This window comes from Platalea leucorodia (genome assembly GCF_965183815.1).
Source record: "Platalea leucorodia genome assembly, chromosome: 5".
NCBI classification, from domain to species: Eukaryota; Metazoa; Chordata; class Aves; order Pelecaniformes; family Threskiornithidae; genus Platalea; species Platalea leucorodia.
In genome coordinates, this window is record NC_138827.1 from 102,168,432 (window position 1) to 102,191,123 (window position 22,692).

The 22,692-nt window shown below is 47.5% G+C and overlaps 1 protein-coding gene across 4 annotated transcripts in view; it reads right to left on the reverse strand.

Moving 5' to 3' along the window:
• Nucleotides 1-20,718, reverse strand: part of ACVR1 (activin A receptor type 1) — a 71,458-nt gene extending 50,740 nt beyond the window's left edge. For 3 of the 4 annotated variants that reach the window (XR_014228336.1, XM_082313611.1, XM_082313609.1), the window contains exon 1: nucleotides 20,598-20,718. Coding sequence is in view for 2 of the 4 variants with exons in the window: in XM_082313611.1 (XP_082169737.1) it covers nucleotides 20,598-20,605 (8 nt within the window). In the remaining 2 variants the exon portion in view is untranslated. Of the gene's footprint in view, nucleotides 1-7,217; nucleotides 7,455-20,597 lie in introns of all 4 variants that reach the window. The other variant, XM_082313610.1, reaches the window with a different exon arrangement.
• Nucleotides 20,719-22,692: the final 1,974 nt, after the last annotated feature.

The following is a 22,692-nucleotide window of genomic DNA, read 5'->3' on the forward strand; positions in this document are numbered from 1 at the left end:
TAGCAGGAACACGGTTGCAGAGATAAAGCAGTAGCTGCCGTGTCTGCCTATGAGCATTCAATTAGGCCAGGAATCATCTTAGCTTCAGCTGGACTAGACGCTAAGGAAACCACAATAAAATGGACTGAGGCATCCAAAATTATTCTCAGAAAATAGGCCAGACTGGGCATGAAAACATCTGGGCTTGGCTTGAATCATGAACCACATGAGCAAGACACCCCACTGCTGCCTCCGGGCAGCCGAGCGAAGGAATGCAGAAGAGCACAAAGGTAGGCAGCAGGAGTCTCTTACACCCAGATTTTCTTTCTGTATCTTCCTCCAGCAAACACATGCAACAGCCCATTTATTCTGAAGCTTTTCCTACAGCCCAGTCCTGTAGGATCTCCAAGGATGGTGTTTCTGGGGCATCAGGCAATGCTTACACAGCCATAGCTGGTCAGCCAGCCAGCTCCAGGCACGTACTCCCACCTCTGGGGCAAAAACAAGGCAAAAAGGGTTAAACCATGACAATCTTAGCCTACATTAACATGCACATATAACTAGCTAAGACTGTACATGCTCCAAGTATCTCTTACTGTGTTACACCAAACACACACCAGTTCCCTCCCACGAACCCAAAACACAAAGCCAAACCCTTTTTTCAATAAATTACACAAATTGTGGGCAAGTTTATCCCAATTCCAAGCAGCAAACAGACAAGACTTCAGATACCAGAAGATTTGTAACAGCTTGGCTCCTCTGTAACTTAAATGAGCCAGTGTCCGCACTATTAACTTTTAGCTTTATAGTATTAAACAAGGCAAGTGAAGGGAGCATTCTTACAAGAACTGCTCACCGAGGCCAAAAAACCCCGAAGGACAACTGCGCCACGCTGGAAGGGACAGGCGATGGGGAAGCAGGCCACTGCACAGAAACTGCTATTTCCTATTCTCAACAATGGAAAAAGGAAAAAAAAAAATAAGGAGGAAATAAGCAGAACTGCAGCAATCATTTAAAAATAAACTGCTCATACATTTTAGAAATAAGCATGACAGAAGGAACAGGTCAGGAAGAGGCACAGGACACAGCGTATTTATGTATTTAACATAATATAACATAGAAAATGGATAGACTATTATACATATAACCTATAGACTAGTACAGGAAATTGCATTCCTGGCCACCATATACACCCCTGACAGGCATTTCACCAGTTTTACTTCGGAGTGGATTTAGCCTGGTCCCTTTACTGGAAGTTGCCGCTACCACATGTGGCTCAAAGCTGTCCAGCAGAGGCTCAGACCTTTACGCCCACGTTTCGGGATGGAGCACATTTGGTACACACCAGAAAGTCTGCAGCTTCGCTGCCTCCAGAAGGCACCCAGCACACGCGTGCCCAAACCGCTCTGCAACTCGCAATAAATGGAGCTCATCAGGAGGATGAGCTTCAAAAACCACTCTGGTGCTCCAAGACTAAACTCGGATGTAGTTAAAAGCCATAAAGCCATCCGACCCTGAAAGCACTGACGTTTTACTGACATCCCTTCACCCCAGCTTTGCACCCCCGCCCAACACCCACAGCCAGCTACTGAAGGTAAGCAAGCAGGACTTTCAGATGTGTGTTGGGGGGGCAACGACAAGAAAGGGGGTAAGAATTAACTTTTAACTGAAAGAGGGGGGGATTTGCACACCCGAACAAAACGCCACTGCTATCCAAGTAAGTTAATGTTTAGTTTTACTTTAATACTCCTCAGCCTCCGCAGCTGTCCCCTCTTGCAGTTGGCACCGATCATTGCCAATCTGGGACTTATTTCAGTGAAGACGGCATTGTTTTATTGGCTACTTAGGCAGCGCATGCCCCATTAATGGAGGTTTTATCGCTCCATTTTCCTGTCAGTACAGAACCAGCCAGTCTGACTCTGGTAACGTTAAGAATGCTTATTTTTCCCCTATTCACTATCTCCAAGCCAAAACAACATCTGGAACTTCAGCTTGCCATACAAAGAAGAGAGACAGATTAAAACTGGAAAAAGCTACACATCAGCTTCCAAAGCTTTATGCGTTTCTTTTTATCCACGTTTCCCACATGTACCTTCCAAAACAGCTCTACTGGGAGAAAAAAAAACCCTGAGTCTCCCAAACACAATGTAAAGCCCTTTCCACTTCAGAATAACCTCAAAAAGGATTATCAGAAAAATAACAGGAACAAAACTGATACCAAAGTTTAGAGTAAGAATTTACCACAGCTCTTCACACAAAAGAAAGGTGACATACTAGTGACCTAGAAAAGGAAATTAAACAAAGCAATATTACTGGTGTGTGTTACTTGATAAAGTAATGGAAAAAAACCTGGCGCCATTTCAGCATACATAAATGTCCCACTTTAACAGACAGCTGTCTCCAGTGTCATTTAAGTATGCTTTTTGCTTAGATCATGTTCAATGAATCATGAAAATCAATACAGACAAAAAACAGAAAACCACGCCGTAGACATGCACAGAAATCGAGCATGTACCAACTAGCACCAGCCTTTTCTGGAGAAAGACGTGCCAAATAAACACAGACTAGTTTTTCCAACAACATTTATTTAACTCTTAGTAGTTAATTAACAGAAGTCACGACTACTGGTTATTTTCTAACCAGTTATCACACTGAAGAGAATTACGAACTTAAGGCTTACCACCAAAGAAACACTCTCCCACTTGTTTGCCTGCCTTCCCCCCCAACAGACGGCACACCTAACCTTGACGAAGACCTGGCTTCCAGCCCAACACGCGGCTCCCCGCCACAGGCACACGTTCAGTGTACCCGGGCTCTCCAGGGAAAGCGAGCCGGGCAATCGTGACAGAGATATTTTTCCACCCGCCACCCTCCAGCAGCGCCCACCGCCCGAGCCCGGGGCTCCCGCAGCGCGGTGCTGCCTGCCGCTGCAGGCCGGCTGCGAAACCCATCCCCGGTCCCGGCGGCAGCGGGCGCCTCGCGCCAGCGCGGCCTCCCGTCCCGCCCCGCGGTGCCAGCTGTTTCCGACAGCCACGCTGCTGCCTGCTGAGCAACGAATGCTGTCAGAGAAGGAATTTTCACCCCCGTAATGCACAGCCCCCCCAGACAAATTATACAGTTTATAGTCCTGGGCCGCAGGAAGCTGCCTTGCTGCTGAAGTGCTGCCAAGTGCAGTATTTTTTTCAGCTGACAATCACGTAAAATGAATTTGAATGACCAAAGCAGAATAAAGCGTATGTTTTCAGGAACAAACAAAACATACGTCAGGGGTTTCTACATCTAGGAGCAGAGTTTTAACGTAACACAGAGTGGAAACCAATTAAAATAGTTCCTGTTGAAGAGAATCCATTGTGTCGCAAGTGGAAGGACGGAGTGCCAGCCACTACATTGTACAACCGCTCTGACAAAGTCTCACAGCAATGACGACCAGCTTCAGATAGACATCTCATGCCAACTTCAGCCAACTTCAGGGAAGCAACAACAGCATACACTCATATGGTAATTTGCTACTGAATACATACAAAAACCCCTCTACAGAACACTTCAGAAATTACTACTGTTTTAGCAGATTTTTTGCTTTATACCCAGCTGTTGCCTATTCCCAAGGCATCTACTAACTTATTAGCTGTTTCCTTTTTGAAAAGGAGGATTAACTAAAAGCAATAGTACTGAGAAGCACTGACATCGCAGCAGCTTCCCCGCACACCCAACGCTGCCGCAGCAGGACTCTGCCGTCGCCCCGTGCCCCTGCAGGTCTCCAGTGCACGTCGCAGGCAGCCTGGCACTCCAAATAAAGCTAAGCACCGGCAAGCAAACAAGCAGATTAGATAAAGAGGAATTACTAAAACATCTCCAAAACTCCCAGAATTGACTAATATGAACTTAGTTGACAATTTGAGCTCGTAAAAATAAAAGTCATCCCTACTGATTTGTGCAACAGTCATTTGCCTTTTGTTTGTGCAACATTCACCACGGCCACGGATAAGACTGCATTCGTTTGTACTAGAGCTTTGGGCTCAAACTGCCTTGCTGTTGTCTGACGGAAAGGGCTTCTTTCTTGTCCTGCTCGCAATTCTCAGAAAAGATCCCCTCATATTCCTGATGGATTTACAGAGCAAAGGTAATCAAGACCGGGGCTTGCAGAGTTTGAAACCAACAAACCAGTGAACCGCTGCTGCATGAAGTTGTTTGCTGGTCAGGTTTCTTTTTCATGAAGAGCCATTTAGACAATCAAACAAAATCTTTTTTCTGCCTGGAATTTCCCTGAATTAGAAAAGCAATGCAGTGTTTTCTCAATACCTAGTTCACAACAATGCATTAAACTGAAATTTAGCTACCGACAAAAGTTACACAGCATAAATCATTTAACTAAGAAAAGTACTTTGATTTCTCCTCTTCTTCTGTTCCCTCACTAACACCACGATCCTTTTCACTCACTCCAAGTCCTTCAAAGCGATCATTCCCACTCCATTTTCTGGAACCTCCCCTACCCTTCATGTTCGCATCTGCCTTCCAGTCCACGCACCCTCCTTTTGGCCACCTTCTCTTCCAGCTATCTTCTGCACTAGAAGAAAGAACTTCACATATACCTAGCAGACAATTTTCAAACATTGTCACCTTGCTTACAGAACGGACTAGATTGAACTTGTGCTAACGTCAAAGAAAGAAGTTAAGGGAGGCAATAATGAACGGTGCCTGAAATATTTCCTCCTTCAGCCGTGTAGGTGACAGGAACGTGGGGCCTGGGGTCCAACTCATTCAGGGCCTGGGTCCATCTCGTTCTTCTCAAAGAAGAGAGAGGCGACTGACTGCCTCTTCCACCCTCACACTTCTTTTTTTAAAGTAGCTTTTATAACTAAATGCAGCGCATGACCTCAAACTACTTTTTTCTAGCTGGGATCAACACCTTTTGTGTTCCCTTTTTTCCTGTCCGGCTCTGAAGGGCACAGCAGGGTGCCAGTCAGCTGTGGTCTTTGGCGATGACACTAAACGTTCACCAGCACAGCATCTGGGTTTTGGTGAAGACAAGTGTTGCTAGACACAAGTTAACACTGATCCACAGATATAAAAACACTGCTGCAAGAAACGTAAGTACTAACGACAGATCTTTAAATAACAGCCCTTGTAAGAGATGACTTCTTACCTGCAGCTGTTTAGAGGGCCATGTATTTCTGGACCTGGAACTGCATGTTACCTTCCAGTTCTCCTCAAGCAGCGATTAAACTATACATCTCGCTGCTGCACTCAGTCTGTTTTCTTTCTTTAAAGTCCTGCAACTCTTACACCTCCGTCTGACCAGAGACAGACAATCTCCTATCAGCACCATATGCAAGCCAGAGAGCAGTTCTTGCCTACAAACTGCTAGGAACATGAATTCTGAGCAAAGGCTCTGCTCGACGGTCTGCTTGCCCATATCAACGCAGCCTTAGCTCACCTGTCACCAGCTGGGAGGAAAGGGCAAGAGATGTCTGAACAGCTCTGTCGTCGCCCGTGCAAAAGCCTGCGCTGCCATCGCACCACGCCACGGGCTCCAGCAGCAACGCCAGCTCAGCGCAGGCAGACTGAGCCACAGCACGAAGCCCAGGAACACCGAGGTTCCCACAAGCAGGACTGCAAAGAAATCAAACAGCTTCACAATAATTTTGTGGTAAACTTCCTAGGGGCAGAGTTGCCAAACTAGCAATTCTGGGGAGAGCTGCACAAGCTTGGGATCTCTGCAGGTCTGCACTGCTCCCCAGGAGTAAACAGTCCCTGGCCACCTGAAAATCCAGCCAGTCTGCACAAGCTGCTTCGGGCAAGTAACACCGCACAGAACTATTTTAGCACTATACGGAGTATTTCCAACCTTCCTAGACTGCTCCAGTTCTCTGCACCACAGCTCTAGGGGCTGTGTTATGCCAAACTGGCATTAGAGACATTTTCTTATAGAAGGATAAAGGTTTCTTTGGACCTTCCACGCTGCTTTAAGACTTCACTCCATCTTCATCCCCTTCCTCCTGTCTCCTCCCTCAAATTCAAAATTTTATTCTTAGAAATGCATAAAATGACAGCAACGTTATTTCAAACCACTTCAGACTCCCAACCTTCGCAGCTTACGTTGGATAAACCCACAAAATGAATATTCAGCGCTCCTGAATACAGCCACGCTCCCCCTTTTGCTGCAGCCACTTCACTTGAACAGGGAACTCTGTACTCAGAAGGGATGCATGGGATGGAAGTTTCCTTGGACTACTACCAGGAAAAAAAATAGCTACAGAAATGCAAAATAAACCCTACGGAGTGATTGTGTGAGCATAATGATTCAAAGAAAAGCTAAGCAAAATTCAAGGTTTAAAAAAAAACTAAATAAAACAAAACCAAAAAACCCCACAGTATTTGGAATTTTACCTGGTTTTCTGAAATTTTCAAAACAGCATCTTACAGTTGCACAGGTGGAATATTTATTTCAGGTTTTGGTATGTATTTAAATACTTCCAAGTTGACCAAGGTGATTTAAATTACCAAGTTGAGTCACAATTTAAATAACCAATTTTACATCTGATTTTGCAATTATTTTTTGCTCTTTTCTAAAGAAAGGTTGATTATTGTCCAACACAAATGAACATATTGTTAAGACTAACTAAATATGGACTTTAAAGATCATTTCCCAAGGAAAAAGGCAGCCTTGTCAAGACTAAGAGGTAATGGAAGGGAAGAAGATGACTTTTAACTGTTATTGAGAGCACACTGTGCTGGTTTGCAATAATGGGGAGGGACAGCCCCCAAAGTTACTGCTGCAAATCTTTGCTTACCCCAACCAAGAATTCAGGCAAAAGAGATGCCAAAAGCGCACGGAGTACTAGACAGGGGGAGAGAGAAGCAGAGCGAGCGTGCTGCGAGGGACGGGAAGGGACGCAAACAGCAGCTCCCGTGAAGGGCAGCGTCAGCCACAGCTGTTTGGGACAGTCTGCTTTGCGCTGCATTTGGCATAGTTCATTAACCGAGCCTTAACCAAAGCAGCTCCATGCCTCTACTTTAATACTCAGGAGCCCAGGTTCCTAGTTTTCATAGTCCACATTTTACCATAATAGAAAGCAATACATTTATTTTGATTATTCACTCTTACAAATGCAATATTTCAAAAGTTTACTTTTAATTGGAAAACAGGCTCACAACAGCCTAACTGTGCTAATTATGCAAGAAAAATTATCAAAACCTTTTGCTGTTAAAGCCCATTTATTAGACAAAGGACACCGTACCTGCAGTTAGTGAACTAGATTAACCAAAACCGGCCAGCTGATCGTGTTGTCTGGGCGAGCTGGGGGTGCGGAGCGGGGGATAAGAGCGCCCTGTTTCTCAGTTCACAGCTCAGATGGGAACACGCTTTTCTGCTTTCAGAAGTCCCAGCGGCCTGCCGCCGTAGCCGGCTGGGGGTGCTGGGCCGCCTGCCCGCTCCCGTCCCCTTCGGCAGCGAGCCCCATCAGCCTGCGTGCCAGCTTGAAGGGAAAGATTTGAACAACTTTTTAGGAATCTCTGAAATGTCTTGGATTGGGAGGGAGTGTTTAATCATCTTTAAATCACCTTCATTACACAGCTAGGGTGAGCGTTTAATAAGCTTTATTTAGCATTTACCGTGTTCTTTTATGAAAAACAACACGCAAACAAAAATACAAATTAAATTAAACCCAAAACAGTGTAACCATTTAGGTTAATTTTAACTTTTATACTTTAAATGCACAACTGCAAAGGTGAAGTCTACTTCTTCAGGACCTCAGCCTCAGCATCGCTTCAGGGGCGGGTCAGCTCAGGGATTAAAATCTTGTTATTTCCTCAAATTCTTCCACAGAGGTCTAAGTTTTAGCTTTCTAGTTTCTAACTCAATTAAGAGTCAAATCAAATGCTAATTTTTTTTTCATGTTTTACATGGAAAATCTTTACTATGTTTTTTATTTTATTTAAACATTTTAAATTACTTGCAACAGAGAAGACATGTTTTTGCAGGTTTTTTCATTTGTTTTGTAAGGAAAGTGGCCTTTCAAGATCAGAGAATCGACAGAATCTCCTTGTAACATGTAGATACTTAAATACTTCCTCGGTGTCTCAAGAAACTGATCAAATACTAGGTCAGAAAACCTACTGGACTTTTTTCTTACTATGTGAGAAAACCCACTTTAATACTGAGCTATAACTCACGGTTAGCCATACAAGCCTAATTTCTTTCCTTTGGTGTTGGTATGCTTCTTGACACAGTAACTACTGTAGCCTTCTTGACCAATAAATATTACCCAAAAAGAAGATAACATATTAAGCATACTTTTTTCTTCAGTTGTTAGAACCAAAGATGATTGCATATTGGCTGTAATCCTAAGAACAATTTGGGTAAAAACTATAAGCTGCATCAAGTTGCCAACTAACACATTTAATAGACATTTTTCATATAGTCGTGATAGGTAAGTTGAGAGTGTTAAATGAGACATTTTTGGCTTGTCCAACATTCGTTTTTTAATTAATGTGCCATTACGAACTGAATCTGGGCCATCCTCCTGGGACGTTTAGCAGTGCCCACAGAGCGCACACGCCACCCCAGGGCACCGCCGCATCTCTGTGCGGAGCCACCTGGAGCACACCACGAAGGACAAGCAAACCTTCAGCATAAAGCTAAGACAAACATTAAACTAAAAACTGAACCATTATTTATGCGCTTGTTACAGGAAGGCTGTAACTCCAAAAGATGAGCTACAGAGAAAGCACCTCCGAGAGCTAAGGATACACAGGCACATTTTCAGTATGCTACATGATTACGCACTGACTTTTACAACTGCAACGTGTTCATTTTCAGAAGAATCCCTCACTTCACATACAACCAAACACACCTGGGGGACTGAAACAACATCAACCATCTTAAAGACTTAGCATTTTTGGAAGAATATTTAAGAACTTTGAGGGAAAAAAAATACATTTCATATCCTTTCACACTACTGGCACACTGAACCCTCAGAGACTTGATTTTTCACTTTTTTCTAACTGTTCACTTCTGCTTGCCATTTTGTTTTGGGGTATTTTTTGGTTTGGGTTTTTTTTTTTTTTTTCTTCATGTTCACATTGGTCAGCATTTTAGAAACAGACCTTTTCTATGCACACTTAACCGCCACACCAAGAATTTAGTGGACGCTCACCGAGCCCTGCTCCTTTGAGGGACCCTGAAGTTCAACCTGCAGAGGGTCGCTGGCAGTGCAATCCGCACAAGGGAGACTGCAAGGCCTCCAGCCTTCGCACCGTGCGGGGCGGTTCCCTCACACCTCCCACCGACAAAAAGCTGCTAAAAACCACAGCCATCACCCTGCCAGACGTTAGGTGTGCTACTAGGAACTGTTCAGGCAGGGCAATCCCGAGTCAAACACGCAATCCGATGCCATCACATTTCTTCAGTAGTACGATATACCAGTTCGTCATGCATCAACTAGGACACAGAAACTGGAGGGCGAACACCAAGACACACCACCTGAAATCCCAATGAAATGTTTTCAGCTACTGTTTTAACCATATTCATGAAACACTAAGAGTATGCAGTGCTGAACAGCACCAATTAACAGCTGATAAGCAATAACTTCATTTTGTTATGGATGCTCAGCCACGTGCCTGGCCCTTTGCCGTTAACCCCTCTCACGGCGACACAGAGTCCCACGAGGCCTGCCTGAGTGTCCTTCTTTCACCTCTACCTCCACCAATGACTCGTATCTGTCAAGAGAGCCCAACTCCATCTCAGTTCCCCAGAACTCTCCATTCAGAGGCCTGGAAGAGGAGACCTTCACTCCCAGCACATGGCTTCTTCACCCTATAAACCTCATGTCCCCAGTGCCAGGGCCACTTCCAGTTCACAGGCATTTGCATTCCAAGCCGAAGACCCTACACAAAGCAGGTCGTGTTCATTCTCCAAGTTCCAGGCTGGTTCCAGTCTCACTTCTACAGGCAGCTACCTACACCCCAGTTCTGTGGTCCTCTGCCTAATATTCCCTCAGGTCTCCTTCAAAGCTTGCTGAAGGAGGCTCCTTTGCTCTCCCAGATTCTCCACAAAGTCCTCCAATTTCCCCAACTGCCGTGAAGTCCCACAATCACATAATCCTACAAAGCAGCCCATCCTGTTACAAATCTTTCAGGAGCAAGAAGAGCACAGAGTACTCTTTAGGGAAAGGACCGTGTGCTACCCTCAACTAGACAGCATCGAGGAAAAGGAGAGCCTTCCTTCGCCACTCGCCCTGAGCTATCAAACCCCGGCATTCCTACCAGAAGGCGGCTGAAAGCAATGCGTTAGGCTCCTTCCCGCCCCAGAGAGAGGGGGTTTGCCAATTTGTTTTGCTTTCAGTCATCTTGTGGCATATGCATGCCTGAAGAAATGCACTTGCTTCTCTTTCCAGATTTTCCATCACAGCCAGAAAAACTATAAATCTCCCTCTTCAAAGAAGTCTCAGAAGAAACATCGAGTACCACGAGACAAACACCGCAGTCTTTCAAAAGCTGCAAGTTAAAGGCTTCCCCACATCAGAAAACGGCCAGGAACGTTTCTCACTATTCCTCGCGGGAATCGCGCGGGTGCTCACAGGAAACTCGCTTCGGCCATACGAGGACTGATGCTGCGGAGTGAGAATGACGACACGAGGACTCTGTGCAGAGGAAGAGTAGCCTCCGAGCTGCATCTACTTCACTTCTGAATAGCCTCAAAATATAAACAAGCTCTCAAAATCCCGTTCGTCTTCATCTGCCACTGTGTTGATGTGCTGCGGCTCTATTAACCCAGCCTTGCGGAACAACTTCAAGTTAATTCACCTTTTCCATTTGCTTTAGTCCACTCCCCAGAGCTCTATATCCAGTAGATATTTATTTTAAAGCTAAGCCAAGACCATTCAAGTGCTAACGTTTCAGGGCCTTCAATAGTTTCGTTCGCATGCAATAGGGCCTCTTTTAGAATAAAGAGCATCCACTTTGGGAACTAAACCAACATAATTATAATTGGTCTACACGTCAAAGTTTCACAAATCCCCAGACTGGGAATAAAGCAAGTTTTACTCCCAGCGGACCCTTTGTTAAGGAAGGCATAAAACTGCATTGCAGACTCAGAAACACCGATTTCTCACCAGAGACTCCAGTAACTGCCTAAGAAAACCAACAGCTTTGAAAAGCGAGTTTGGTCCTCTGGCTCACAACTGCATGTCATTTTGGCCTTCCTAATGGAGAAACAAGATAAAGTTCCCTCAAAATCCTGGACGCTGTTGTAAATTAGAGTCCAATAAATGTTTTATTTGAATGTCTAACCAACATCAGGATCAAATCCCAACTAAAAAGATGAAGTCAAAGACTTTTCCACTCATTAAAAAAATGCCACTTTTGCACAAGGCATGGAATTACCATATTTCTTTCAAACGGTATTTTAATGGTGCTTACGTTTTTATTTCCACAATCTAGGAACAGTCATATTAATGCACTCATTCTTCAAAATATTATTTGTGTCGTAAGGAACGTGTATGAAGGGAAGGGTCTAAGTAGCTTCAGATTTTAGAACAGGTTTTGCAGAACACTTATGCACAAGTTTGCTTCAGAGGTATGGACATGAGTCTTACAAATGTGTAAAATGCCTACACAAAGACAGAAAAAAACACCCCATTGTTTAGGCAAGTTGGAACATGTTACTCATTTAGATTATTCTCTACTAAAGGCTGATGCAAACATACCGGGTCCACAAACACACACAAAAGTGTCTACGTGGCATTTCTGGCACATTTGCAAAGGCCTAATTGACAATCAACTAATGCGAGGTTAAGAGAGAGAGCAAAAGCAAAGCCAAGGAGTTATTCAAGAATTTTTAAGAAGTGCACAGTCCCGACAACAAAAGCCAAGGGGCAGGATCCATGAGAACAGACGTGGAAGAAAAGACCAAGTTACGACACATCTGAAAAATAGGAAGCCACCAGCCATACTCCAAGCGGCGCCTTCACTGGTGCTGCACGTGCACGATGCAGGAATTTGCAGGTAGGGGCAACATATCCCAGGCTTCTTCGCAGTCTTTTAGGTGGAGCTTTTTCTTCTATCCCAGTGACTTGAAATAACTTGCATGTTTCTTTCTGGACAGAGAAGGGTTCAAATTATGCAAAGATGTTGGAGGATAGCCAATACTCAAATGATTTAACCTTCATCATAACCACAAAGTGAAGACGTACCTCTGCTCTGAGGCAGACTTGTGTTTGGTTAGCTAGTCTGGACAGAAAGGGCTCTAAACTGCAGCAGAAGGATTCTGCCCGAGAGAGAAGAGCTACATCAAAGACAGACCCTGTGCTACCTCTCCAGTGAGGACAGCTCCTGAATCAAGATAAGCAGAGATGGTTCCACACCGCATTTACGCCTAGTTACCCTGGAGATGAAAAGCAGGCAAAGTGAAAATTGCCACGCAAACATCTTTTTATCATCATAATTTCATTTAGACTCAGGATGCACACAGGTTTTACAATTCAACCCAAAAATACAGGTCAAGTGGAATAAAAATTACTCAGATCAATGCCCAATAAGTAAGAATGAATGTCTGGAAGAGAATTTCAGCCTAAGTTTTCCAAATATTTACTTTATTTTTCTATTGTAATCACAATCACCAAAAGCACACACACCCCCGTTCGTTTGTTTTTTTTTTTAAAATTCACGAGTATCAGCACTTTTTTTTCATGAGCTAAGAGTACATCTAAAATACTTTTTATTATCATTTAACTTGAGCCAGTATTTAACAGTCAAACTGAAAATAGCTTTTTTTAAAATGCACAACTTATTTAAATTCCACTCCTAAGTAGATATGAATTAGTTATTTTAATACTCAGACTACTGCACTACAAGTCGTATATCTTTTCATTCTGACAACAGAAAATAAGGAGTTACACACATTATAAAACTACAAGATTGACTGCCACATAAAATCCACTGCCAAATCATCCTACAGCCTGGGATTTGTCCAGCCCATGCAATCAAAATCAATGTTTTAGCAGGCTGCTACACAGAACTGCAGCTTCAACAGGCAGCTACACTCAAGCATCAGTAAAGAGTGTAATTTAACGGATAAAAAACCAAAAAACATTACTCCTTATGAAGTCAAGAAGAGTTTCAACATGCAACATGGACATGACTTTTACCAATAATAAACAACCTGCAAGGTACCATCTATCTTTAACATAAGACGATACAATTAATTTATTCTCTTAAACTAAACCATTATCTTTTCATTTTATTTTCTCTTTTAAGATTCAGCCTTAAAATGACTTAATTGTTACAGTCCACCCACACAAACGCAAGAGCCAACTTTATTGCAGCGGAGAGCCCTAAATAGCACAGTCTGTTTTAGGCTGACTAATACAAACACCCATTTTGTTTAATTTTACATTTGTTCCTAGGGAGATTTAGATCTCCTGTCTTCTACCTCCAATTCAATACTAACTGACACCGTAGGAAATTATCCGCCCCTGAAGGGACGAGCAAGGCAGGCAGATTTGCAGTAGCACAGTGTCCCACGGAGGACAGGCTGGCCGCCATGCTAGTCACGATCCTCACAAGAAGGGAGGACAGGCAGGCATTAGAGCTGTGGCACAAAAGCCGTGGCATGTGGAACTTCCAAAAACGCGTGTTCGAGCACGCCCTGGTGTAACAGCCGGGGCCAAGGGCAAGCAGGCAGCAAAGAAACCTGCAGGAACCCTTCCTGGGGAGCGGACCACACCAGGTCCACTCTGGCACCAACAAACTGGGCCAAGGCACTCTGCGAACAGCCTTGGTCACAGCCAGCAAACTCAACACGCCCACCACGCACTCAAGTAAGGCAACCTTTTTCGCAAACACTTTGAGGTAGCACACGCAGTTCTCCGCGTCTGCCCAGCCACTCGTACCCTCAGAGACCCCTCCTTAGAACCAGCACGAAAAAACAAACCAGGAATTAATCTGGGTGAGAACTAATCTGGCAAAGACAGACTAAGTTTTAACCAAATTAACGCCTTATCCAGTTCACCGCATGGCCACAGAGATGCCAGAAAAGGAGAAAGAACAGCAGATGGAGAGGGACAAGCACAACTACTTACTTCCCTGGCGTTAGTAGCCAGCGAAAAGGCTTGCGCAATCACAGCACCAACTGCCTAAAACTGCTCAGCCAGGAACCCCAGGCCATTCGGAGAGGAAGGTTGGAGGGGCCTGCTGAGGCACACCGACTCATGAAAGCAGAGATCAGCAGCTTGCAGGACTTCAAAAGGAAGCCACTTCTAGCCTCCAAGCTATCCGCCCAGCCAAAGGCAGCTGCCGAAAAGCTGCCAACCTGCTCCTACTGTTACAGGATACTTGCCAGACAAACAGCAGACCTGCAATTAGAAGAGGTGTTTGTTGGCCTCTCTTCTGCAGCTTATTAGCAGAGAGGTAAGGTTTGTAGTCAGAACAAGAAATGCCTGACCTCCAGTGAGCACAACTAGTTACAACTGCTCCGTAAGATGAGGAAGAGGTCCTCCTACCAGTTTCCATTCAACTGAGGATGATCGGTGGCTTCAGCATGCTGAGAAGGAATGTTCCAGGTACTTAGGACAGAAGGTTAAGCGTTGCAGCATCATCTGCTCTTCTGTAAAAAGGCCGCGATAATAGCCACTGGTGTTCCCCTCCACCATCTCCTACCTCCATCTTTGTTCATTTGAGACAAGGCAAATGAAGAGTCCAAAGTCTGCCTTGGACAATCACCAAACAGGAGGTCTTCTGTTTTAATAAGCTTTTCCTAATCAAGCTGTAGTCTTCCTAAAACAGACCTGAGTTAATTTACAACAAGCTACAGACGCTTCCATATGCATCTTTTCAGAAGCACTGCAAGTAGCAAACAGTAACATGGTTTGACACTGCCAGGAGCATTTCACAAGGGGGAGATGCACTGACAAAAATGACTTCTGGGGATGAGCAACCATTTACCTGCCTTTTCAGGTCAACAGGAGAAGCAGAACAACAACAAAATGTACACCTAACTCAACAACCTGCTGACTCCAGAAGAGGCTAGTAGCAGAAGCTTAGGAAGAAGCACAAGGACATAGCATGCAAAGGTCATTCTTCCACCCTCCTCTGCCTGCAACGCCCTGCTTCCCAGTCAGAGGTACAATTCCCAAGCCCAAAACTGCATCTGCACCAGTGCATTTAATGGTCCACCCACAGACCTACAAACATATCCAACTCCTTTCTTAAAAAAAGAACCAAACCCCTTGAATGCCCCACTGCAATCATTCTGTAACTTGAACAGGCACCACACAAGACCTACTTTTTTTTTTTTTTAGTTTTAAAACTGCTGACTATTGACTACACATGGTGTTCCCTATTTCTTACATCGTAAGAAATAATGTAAAATCATCACTTCCCATTTACTCACATTTCAGTCATGACTTTAAGACCTCTATAATATTTCCTTTCAAACATTTCTCTCCTCAGCAAAGGGGACACACTGTATCTACACCCTCCCACAAAGCTTTGTGGAACAAGACTGAGCCAGCCCCATGTAAAACTAAAATGACAGGTCCCGAGCACAAAGAAACTGCCGATCTGAAGGACAATGAGTTATCCTAATTGCTTAGAGACTTATGCTGCCTTTGTACTTAAACAGAACAGAGCGGGATCACTTGAGATGGGGACGTTGATCTTGGGGGCTTTAGAGGTGTTGAAGAGCCGGTGGCACGCTGATTTGCAGGCACAAAGAATGCAAAACGTGTTCTAACCAGAACTGGGCAGAATCCTCCGTCCAACAGGTCCTGGGATCCAGCACGCTGCCTGGCCTGCCAGGCACAGCCACCATGCCACAGAGCAATATTCACGGCCAGTACTGGTTCAGCAAACAAGGTGGAGCACCGACAAGCAGGATGAATTCAGCATGAAAGGAAAGAGCAGATCAAAAGAAGCCTGTTTAAAGACAGGATTGTATAATAACTGGCAAAGACCATGATGCAGCACCTGATGTTGACTATGCACCGGCAGATGAATCATAAGGTCAGTTCTGGCCTTCCAGGGGAAAGTCGGCATCTGAACTGCTAGCAAAGAACACCATCACGTTTCTAAAATACATTACCACTTTCTTTCACATAAAGGAGTAGTAATGTAATGTACTTATTTCACTAGGAATATTGGCACACTCTTGATGTTCCTTCTACAAAATGGTTAGCATCCCACAGAATTAACGTCAAATGCTAGATTCAATGCTACTTTATAATCATAGTCAGTTCACTGTAGATCTTGCTATGAGTAAAATTTTGAGAGCATGTACTGAAAACCAGTAAGATTTACAAATGCACATCACTTTGAAACAGGAACCTATGAACACTGAGCGGTATACACGTAATTGCAAAAGACCACAGTTCAGGAAGGGATTACCCATCAGTTGAAATGTGTCATGTGCATGCTCATGGTCCAATATAAAGAAAACTACTTCATCACAACAACCTATTGCTATTTGACTACGCTTTTATGCTTTTGAAAGCATTAGTCTAAAACTGTGTTTTGGCTGCAAACATAGCAAAGAAAAAAAAAAAAAAGGACTTTCTCAAGAGCATTTCCATGGAATTCCATACATTTCACAGTCAATAGCATTTTCTAAATTCATGATCCCAAACCACTTTGTAAACTTATGTGACTTCAGCTTTCCAACACTGCTAAGAAATACTATCATTCCTTATTTTACATATCTGTACGTATCTGTAAAAGATGTGACTTACGTCCTTAATGTGTAGTCACTGAACTTGCCTACAGCAGGATTTAGAAGGTGTGTTTTTAGACAGTGTCGGGTACCTTTGCAACTAACATGCTCGTAAACTGTCTGAGTCCTGACTACCCTCAGATCTCAAAGCAAATAAACTATCACCTAATACACGTGCATACCCTCACCAAGGCCAACCTGCAATCTACCCCATCTCCGTGAATTCTCGTATACGGAGAGGCTGGATGAGAGCAATTATCACTTGGAAAACTTCTGCATTCAACACCACCACTGTAATCTTCTGTAGCTCTACACAGCTGCACAGGTGAGTGGGCTAAGCTTTTAACTAGTTTATACACAGTAGAAGAGAGAAAAAGATACAAGAGATTTTGCGATGCCCATTTGAGAGTTCAAATACCCAAGAATGCAAGTGAATTCAAGCAGCTTTTTTTTTGGCAGGGACAAGGGGACTAAAAGGGTGCCTAATTATTTTACAACGGCTGTCCCTAGATCCTATTTTAGCATCAGGCTTTCATTAAATTTAAGCATGACTTCAGAATACCAGCTGGCCAAAAAAACAACAAAAAACACAAACACAACCCACCCACAACACCCCACTGGTGTTCTTTCCCCCGCCTATGTTCTCTTCCTACCCCAAGAGCTTCTTCACTGCTAAAGAGCCCACTGCTTTCTCCCTTCCCAAGAAGGGCAGCTTGTGAAAGAGCAATGCAAGGACAGAGCAGGGGTTGAGACAGAGAGAGAGAGGATGTTCCTCTACACAATTTTTATCCCTCTCCCAGACTCATTTGCATCCCTCCCAAATCAGCTATTTGATGCCTCTGCTGTTGCTGTGTCTGGCAGTTTTGGCAAGATGATGCAAGTCTCCAGTCTGTGTCCAGCAGGGAAGGAATGAAGACAGGCAAACGACACCATGTCAAGTTACACTGCCACATGCCTTCCCGTCTCCCCCAGCCCTGGCCACCAATCTCTCTGTTTTCCCTTACAACTGCACCAGGACTTACAGACCGCAGTCAGGCTGCGGACAACTACAACGTTATCTATGAAGAGTAGAACAGGAAAAGAAACCCTCCTGTAGGCTTTGGAAGACATAAATTTCATTTGGAGAGCTAGCCTCAAAAATAGATAAGTTTTGCCGGAAATGGCTATATTTAGCCTTCCCCTTTCACCTCAGCTCCTCAACACATTCACATTCTCCCGCGGAAGAATCTTTCTAAATGGTGTTAGAGGTGAGCTTTAGCAGGTCACCTCAGCAGAAAAAATGCAACCAACTTAATATATGCTGATATAGAAGAGTGTAAACAATCATCAGAATATCAAATAGCCAGCTACTAAGGCATAAAAAAATTCTCATGTCTCAAAGCGTGTTAAATTGCAAGCTCCAAGAATGCAATACAACGAAAGTTACTTTATGAGTTAAGTCCATGGAGGGTGAGGCTGTACTTCTGCATGTACCATTCAGGTCTTCACAAATACTTTGGTAAGTAACTAACACAGCCATAGTATTCTCTACAGAGAGTATAAACATTAAGTAACAACCTCAACAGCTATGCAACCAAAATATTTCCAGTTTCCTAACACACGTATAAAAACAAGTTATGAGAAAACGAGTTAGCAACAGTAACTGTGCAGTGGAACTTATGCAGAGACTGTCAAGGACGTCTCTGGAAACATCATCAGTACCAGGTCAGTAGGATTTTCCTTTCTCAGCTTGCAACTTTGAAACGTGTTATAAGACTTAAAGCTAAAGATATATAACACAGTTTTCTTCCCTCAGGCTGTTTCATTTAAATAACGGCCTCACCTTCTATAGTTTTGGCCTAACTATGATTTAGGCCTGTAAAAGCTGATTATTTACAAACTGAAATGGTTGAGGGGTGATCTAAGGCACAGCAACAGACCTTAAAGTTTGTCCTGAAATGGAGACAGAAGCAGACAAAATGAAACACAGCTGTCATTACAGCGTGAGAAGACAAATAAGCAGAGATTTACAATCAGTAACTACTCCCAAGCCCTGTGCCACTGGGCAAGGAGCAGCACCCCCGCCCCCCGACACGAAGCAGAGGAATGCAGGTCTTATCCCAGCAAACAAAATACTGAGATGGAAGGCAAACCTCTCAAAACATTGCACACACTTAACACCTCCGAGGGAGAGCAGGGCGCATACAGGAACGTTTTGTTCCCCTGAACTAGATCTGTAACACCTCCTCCAAAAAGAAGTTATGGTCATCAAAGGAACCAGACATGCACTTGAGAGCTTTCCACATCCAGGATTTCAGCTTTCCCTGATCTCAATTTCAAGGCAAACCACTACTCTTCAAACAGTACTAGACCTTCAAGGACAGAACTTGGAGAGTATTTACAAAGTGCCTGCTGCATTCCAGGTCACTACCGTTTCTCTGAAGATGAAGAATAACGATCATAGTAAAGATCCTATTACAGGAAACAAAAGAAAACTGAAGATTTAAAAATAGGCCTGTCATTGCCCACAGCAAACTGCTACAACCGTAGGAGTTTTCTTAAATGAAAGGCTGAGATCCATGACAGATGAGCTTCAATGCATACCACAGAAACACGTGAGATTTGGGAAGAGAACCTGTTTTCTTCTAAAAGCTCTATGCATCATTTCTAAAAAGTGTTTTTATACAAAAGTGCCAGTTCTGCAGCTCAGTCCAGAATCTGAACATTTCCACCTCATGATGCCACCAGTAACAACACTGTTTTGATGAACTAGTCCCTCCAGCACACCTATGTAAACCCCTACCCTTTCAAAACCTGCTGAAGATGAGTTTTTCTCTCAATTTGGAGAAAATAAAGTGGTTTAGTCCCAGTTTACTGTAAAAGTACCACTGCACACAAGTTGTTTTAACACATTTTTATAGACTAACAGAGTTGGAGAGACTGCCCAAGCAGCCTCCCCTCCTCTATCCATGCCCCGCATTTCACAGACCAGCGTGCGGTTTTAAAAGCCTCGAGGTGAACACGCAGATGCGAGCAGGCTGAAATGACTGCCTGCTTCCAGCGACCCGTCCTCCATCACCAGCAAAAGCCTTGACAAGAGTTCAGGCAACAGCCCTGCCGCCCCCTTTGTTCCCTCCTGAAATTCAAAGCTGCATGACGGTAAATAAGCAGGCCGATTTAGACCTCCACTGACTCACCCTGCAAAACACCATCGTATTTGGCAGTGGGAGAAGTGCCTTCAGCAGATTAATATGCACAAGGGACTTTGGCCTGTAACTTTCTTTTTCCTATTAAACCACAGACCTTCAGCGTATTGACATTAGTAACGCCAGCACGGTCACACTTAGAGAGCTCATTCTGATGCAGCACAGCTCTGCACCTCCCACTGGGGTAAGTTTATGTAGTTTTTAAAAAAAAGGAAAAAAAAAAAAAAAAAGAGGAGCGACCCAGGTGAGTGCCCCTCTGCGGGCACAGCAGCCCGCCCGGCGGGGAGCGGGGCGATACTGCCGCCCACCACGGGCCCGCTCCGCCACCGCCGCGGGGAACCGCAATCCTTTGTGTCTCCTCCCGCGGCCAGGACCCAGCGCCGCCCGGGCGCCGCAGCCAAGCCCGGGCGCCGGGGAACGCGGCACCGGCCGCTCCCCTCTCCGCGAGAAAACTCGCCCGCTCGGTGCACCCCGCCGGCGCCGGGGGCCACCCGCGCCGGCCCCGCCAACCCTCCCCCCGTCCCTCCCGCACTGCACGGCGCCCCCCGCGCAGGGCCGGCGGCGGAGCACGGGCAGGGCCCGCCGCGGCAGCCAGGGCCCCTCAGGCCCGCCCGGAGCGCCCGTCCCGGCTGGCGGCGCCCCCGCCGCGGCTGCCCCCGGCCGGTCACGGCGCGGGCCGCCGCCTACCTCCCGCAGCCCCGCGCCACCGGGCCCGGGCCGGCCGCACTCACCTCCTCATGGCGGCGGCGGTCGCGCTAGGGCCGCGGCGGGCTGGCCATGGGCGGCGCGGGGGCCGCGCTAGGCCCGGCGCTCGCCCTGCCCGCGGCCCGCCCGCATGCCCGCGGCGGCGGAGCGCTGACAAAGGCGCGGCGCGGCGGGCGGGGCGGCGGGGGCGGCGGCGGCGGCGGCGGCAGCGCCCCGCCCCGCCAATGGCCGCCGGCAGCCGTCACTCCCGGCCCGCCGCGTCACTTCCGCCCGCCCCGCCGCGCCGCGCCGCGCCCCCTGGCGGCGCCCCGCGACCCCGGCCTCAGACTGTGAGGGCGGGCGGGGGCCGGGCCGGGGGCCGGGGGCCGGGGCCGGGGGCCGGGCCGGGGGCCGGGGCCGGCCGTTTCCGTGCCGCTGCCCTGGGAACGGCTCACTGGCCAAAGAACCAAGGGATCGTTCTGTGATTCTGTTCAGTACGGGCTGGGGGTGAAGGGATGGGGCGCAGCCCTGCCGAGGAGGACTGGGGGTGCTGATAGACGAAAAGCTGGACGCGAGCCGGCGATGTGCTCACAGCCCAGCAAGCCAAGCGTCTCCCGGGCTGCATCCCCCGCAGCGTGGGCAGCGGGGCGAGGGAGGGGATTCTGCCCCTCTGCTCCCTCTGGGGAGACCCCCTGGAGCCCCGCGTCCAGCTCGGGGGTCCTCAGCACGGGAAGGACATGGAGCTGTGGGAGCGGGGCCAGGGGAGGCCACCGAAATGCTCCGAGGGTGGCCCAGCTCTGCTGTGAGGGCAGGCTGAGAGCTGGGGGGGTTCAGCCTGGGGAGGAGGGGGCTGCGGGGAGACCTCACTGCGGCCTTGCCGTGCTTAAAGGGGGCCGACAAGAAAGGGGGGGACAGGCTTTTTAGCAGGGCCTGCTGCGACAGGACAAGGGGTGATGGTTTTAAACTAAAAGAGGGAAGATTCAGACTAGATATAAGGAAGAACTTTTTCACACTGAGGGTGGTGAGGCACTGGCAGGGGTTGCCCAGAGCGGTGGGAGATGCCCCATCCCTGGAAACATCCAAGGCCAGGCTGGCCGGGGCTCTGAGCACCCTGGTCTGGGTGAAGCTGTCCCTGCCCATGGCAGGGGGACGGACTGGATGGCCTGGAAAGGGCCCTTCCACCCCAAAGCGTTCTGTGGCTCTGTGATTCTGTTCAGCCTCCACAGGCACCGCCGCAGGAACCGGTCCTGCGGAGCAGCCTGACCCGCGGTAGCGATAAGCAGCAGAAAGGCCGCTGTCCTCGCCAAAGGCAGGCGGGCTCCGGGCCGTGTCCCCTGGGATGGGCAGCACCCTGCCGTCCTCGCCTGGCGCAGGGAGCCAGCGGCTCCCTCCCCGAGCAACAGGGTCACCCCCAGCCGGGCCTGAGAGCCAGGACCTCCGCTCCGGTAGCAGGCCACAGCGCGGGGCGGCTCCAGCTGCCCAAGGCCCAGCAGACCCTCGCTGGCAGGGGGAAGGTGGAGGACCCCCGGCAGCAAACGGGGGCACGGGGCTGCCAGCTTCCCTGGTGCTGGGGCAGAGGCGCCCGCGGCCGGGCCGGGGGAGCACACCAGCACCCCTGCAGCGGCTGGGCCGGGAGAGCACACCGGCACCCCTGCAGCGGCCGGGCCGGGGGAGCACACCGGCACCCCTGCAGCGGCCGGGCCGGGGGAGCACACCGGCACCCCTGCAGTGGCCGGGCCGGGAGAGCACACCGGCACCCCTGCAGCGGCCGGGCCGGGGGAGCACACCGGCACCCCTGCAGCGGCCGGGCCAGAAGAGCACACCGGCACCCCTGCAGCGGCCGGGCCGGGGGAGCACACCGGCACCCCTGCAGCGGCCGGGCCGGGGGAGCACACCGGCACCCCTGCAGCGGCCGGGCCGGGGGAGCACACCGGCACCCCTGCAGCGGCCGGGCCGGGAGAGCACACCGGCACCCCTGCAGCGGCCGGGCCGGGGGAGCACACCGGCACCCCTGCAGCGGCACGGCCCGGGACAGGCGGCGGGTGGGATCGCCAGGCACGCGCCCGCGCACCGCCCTTGGGGATCATAGAATCATAGAATCAGAATCATAGAATCATTGAATTATTAAGGTTGGAAAAGACC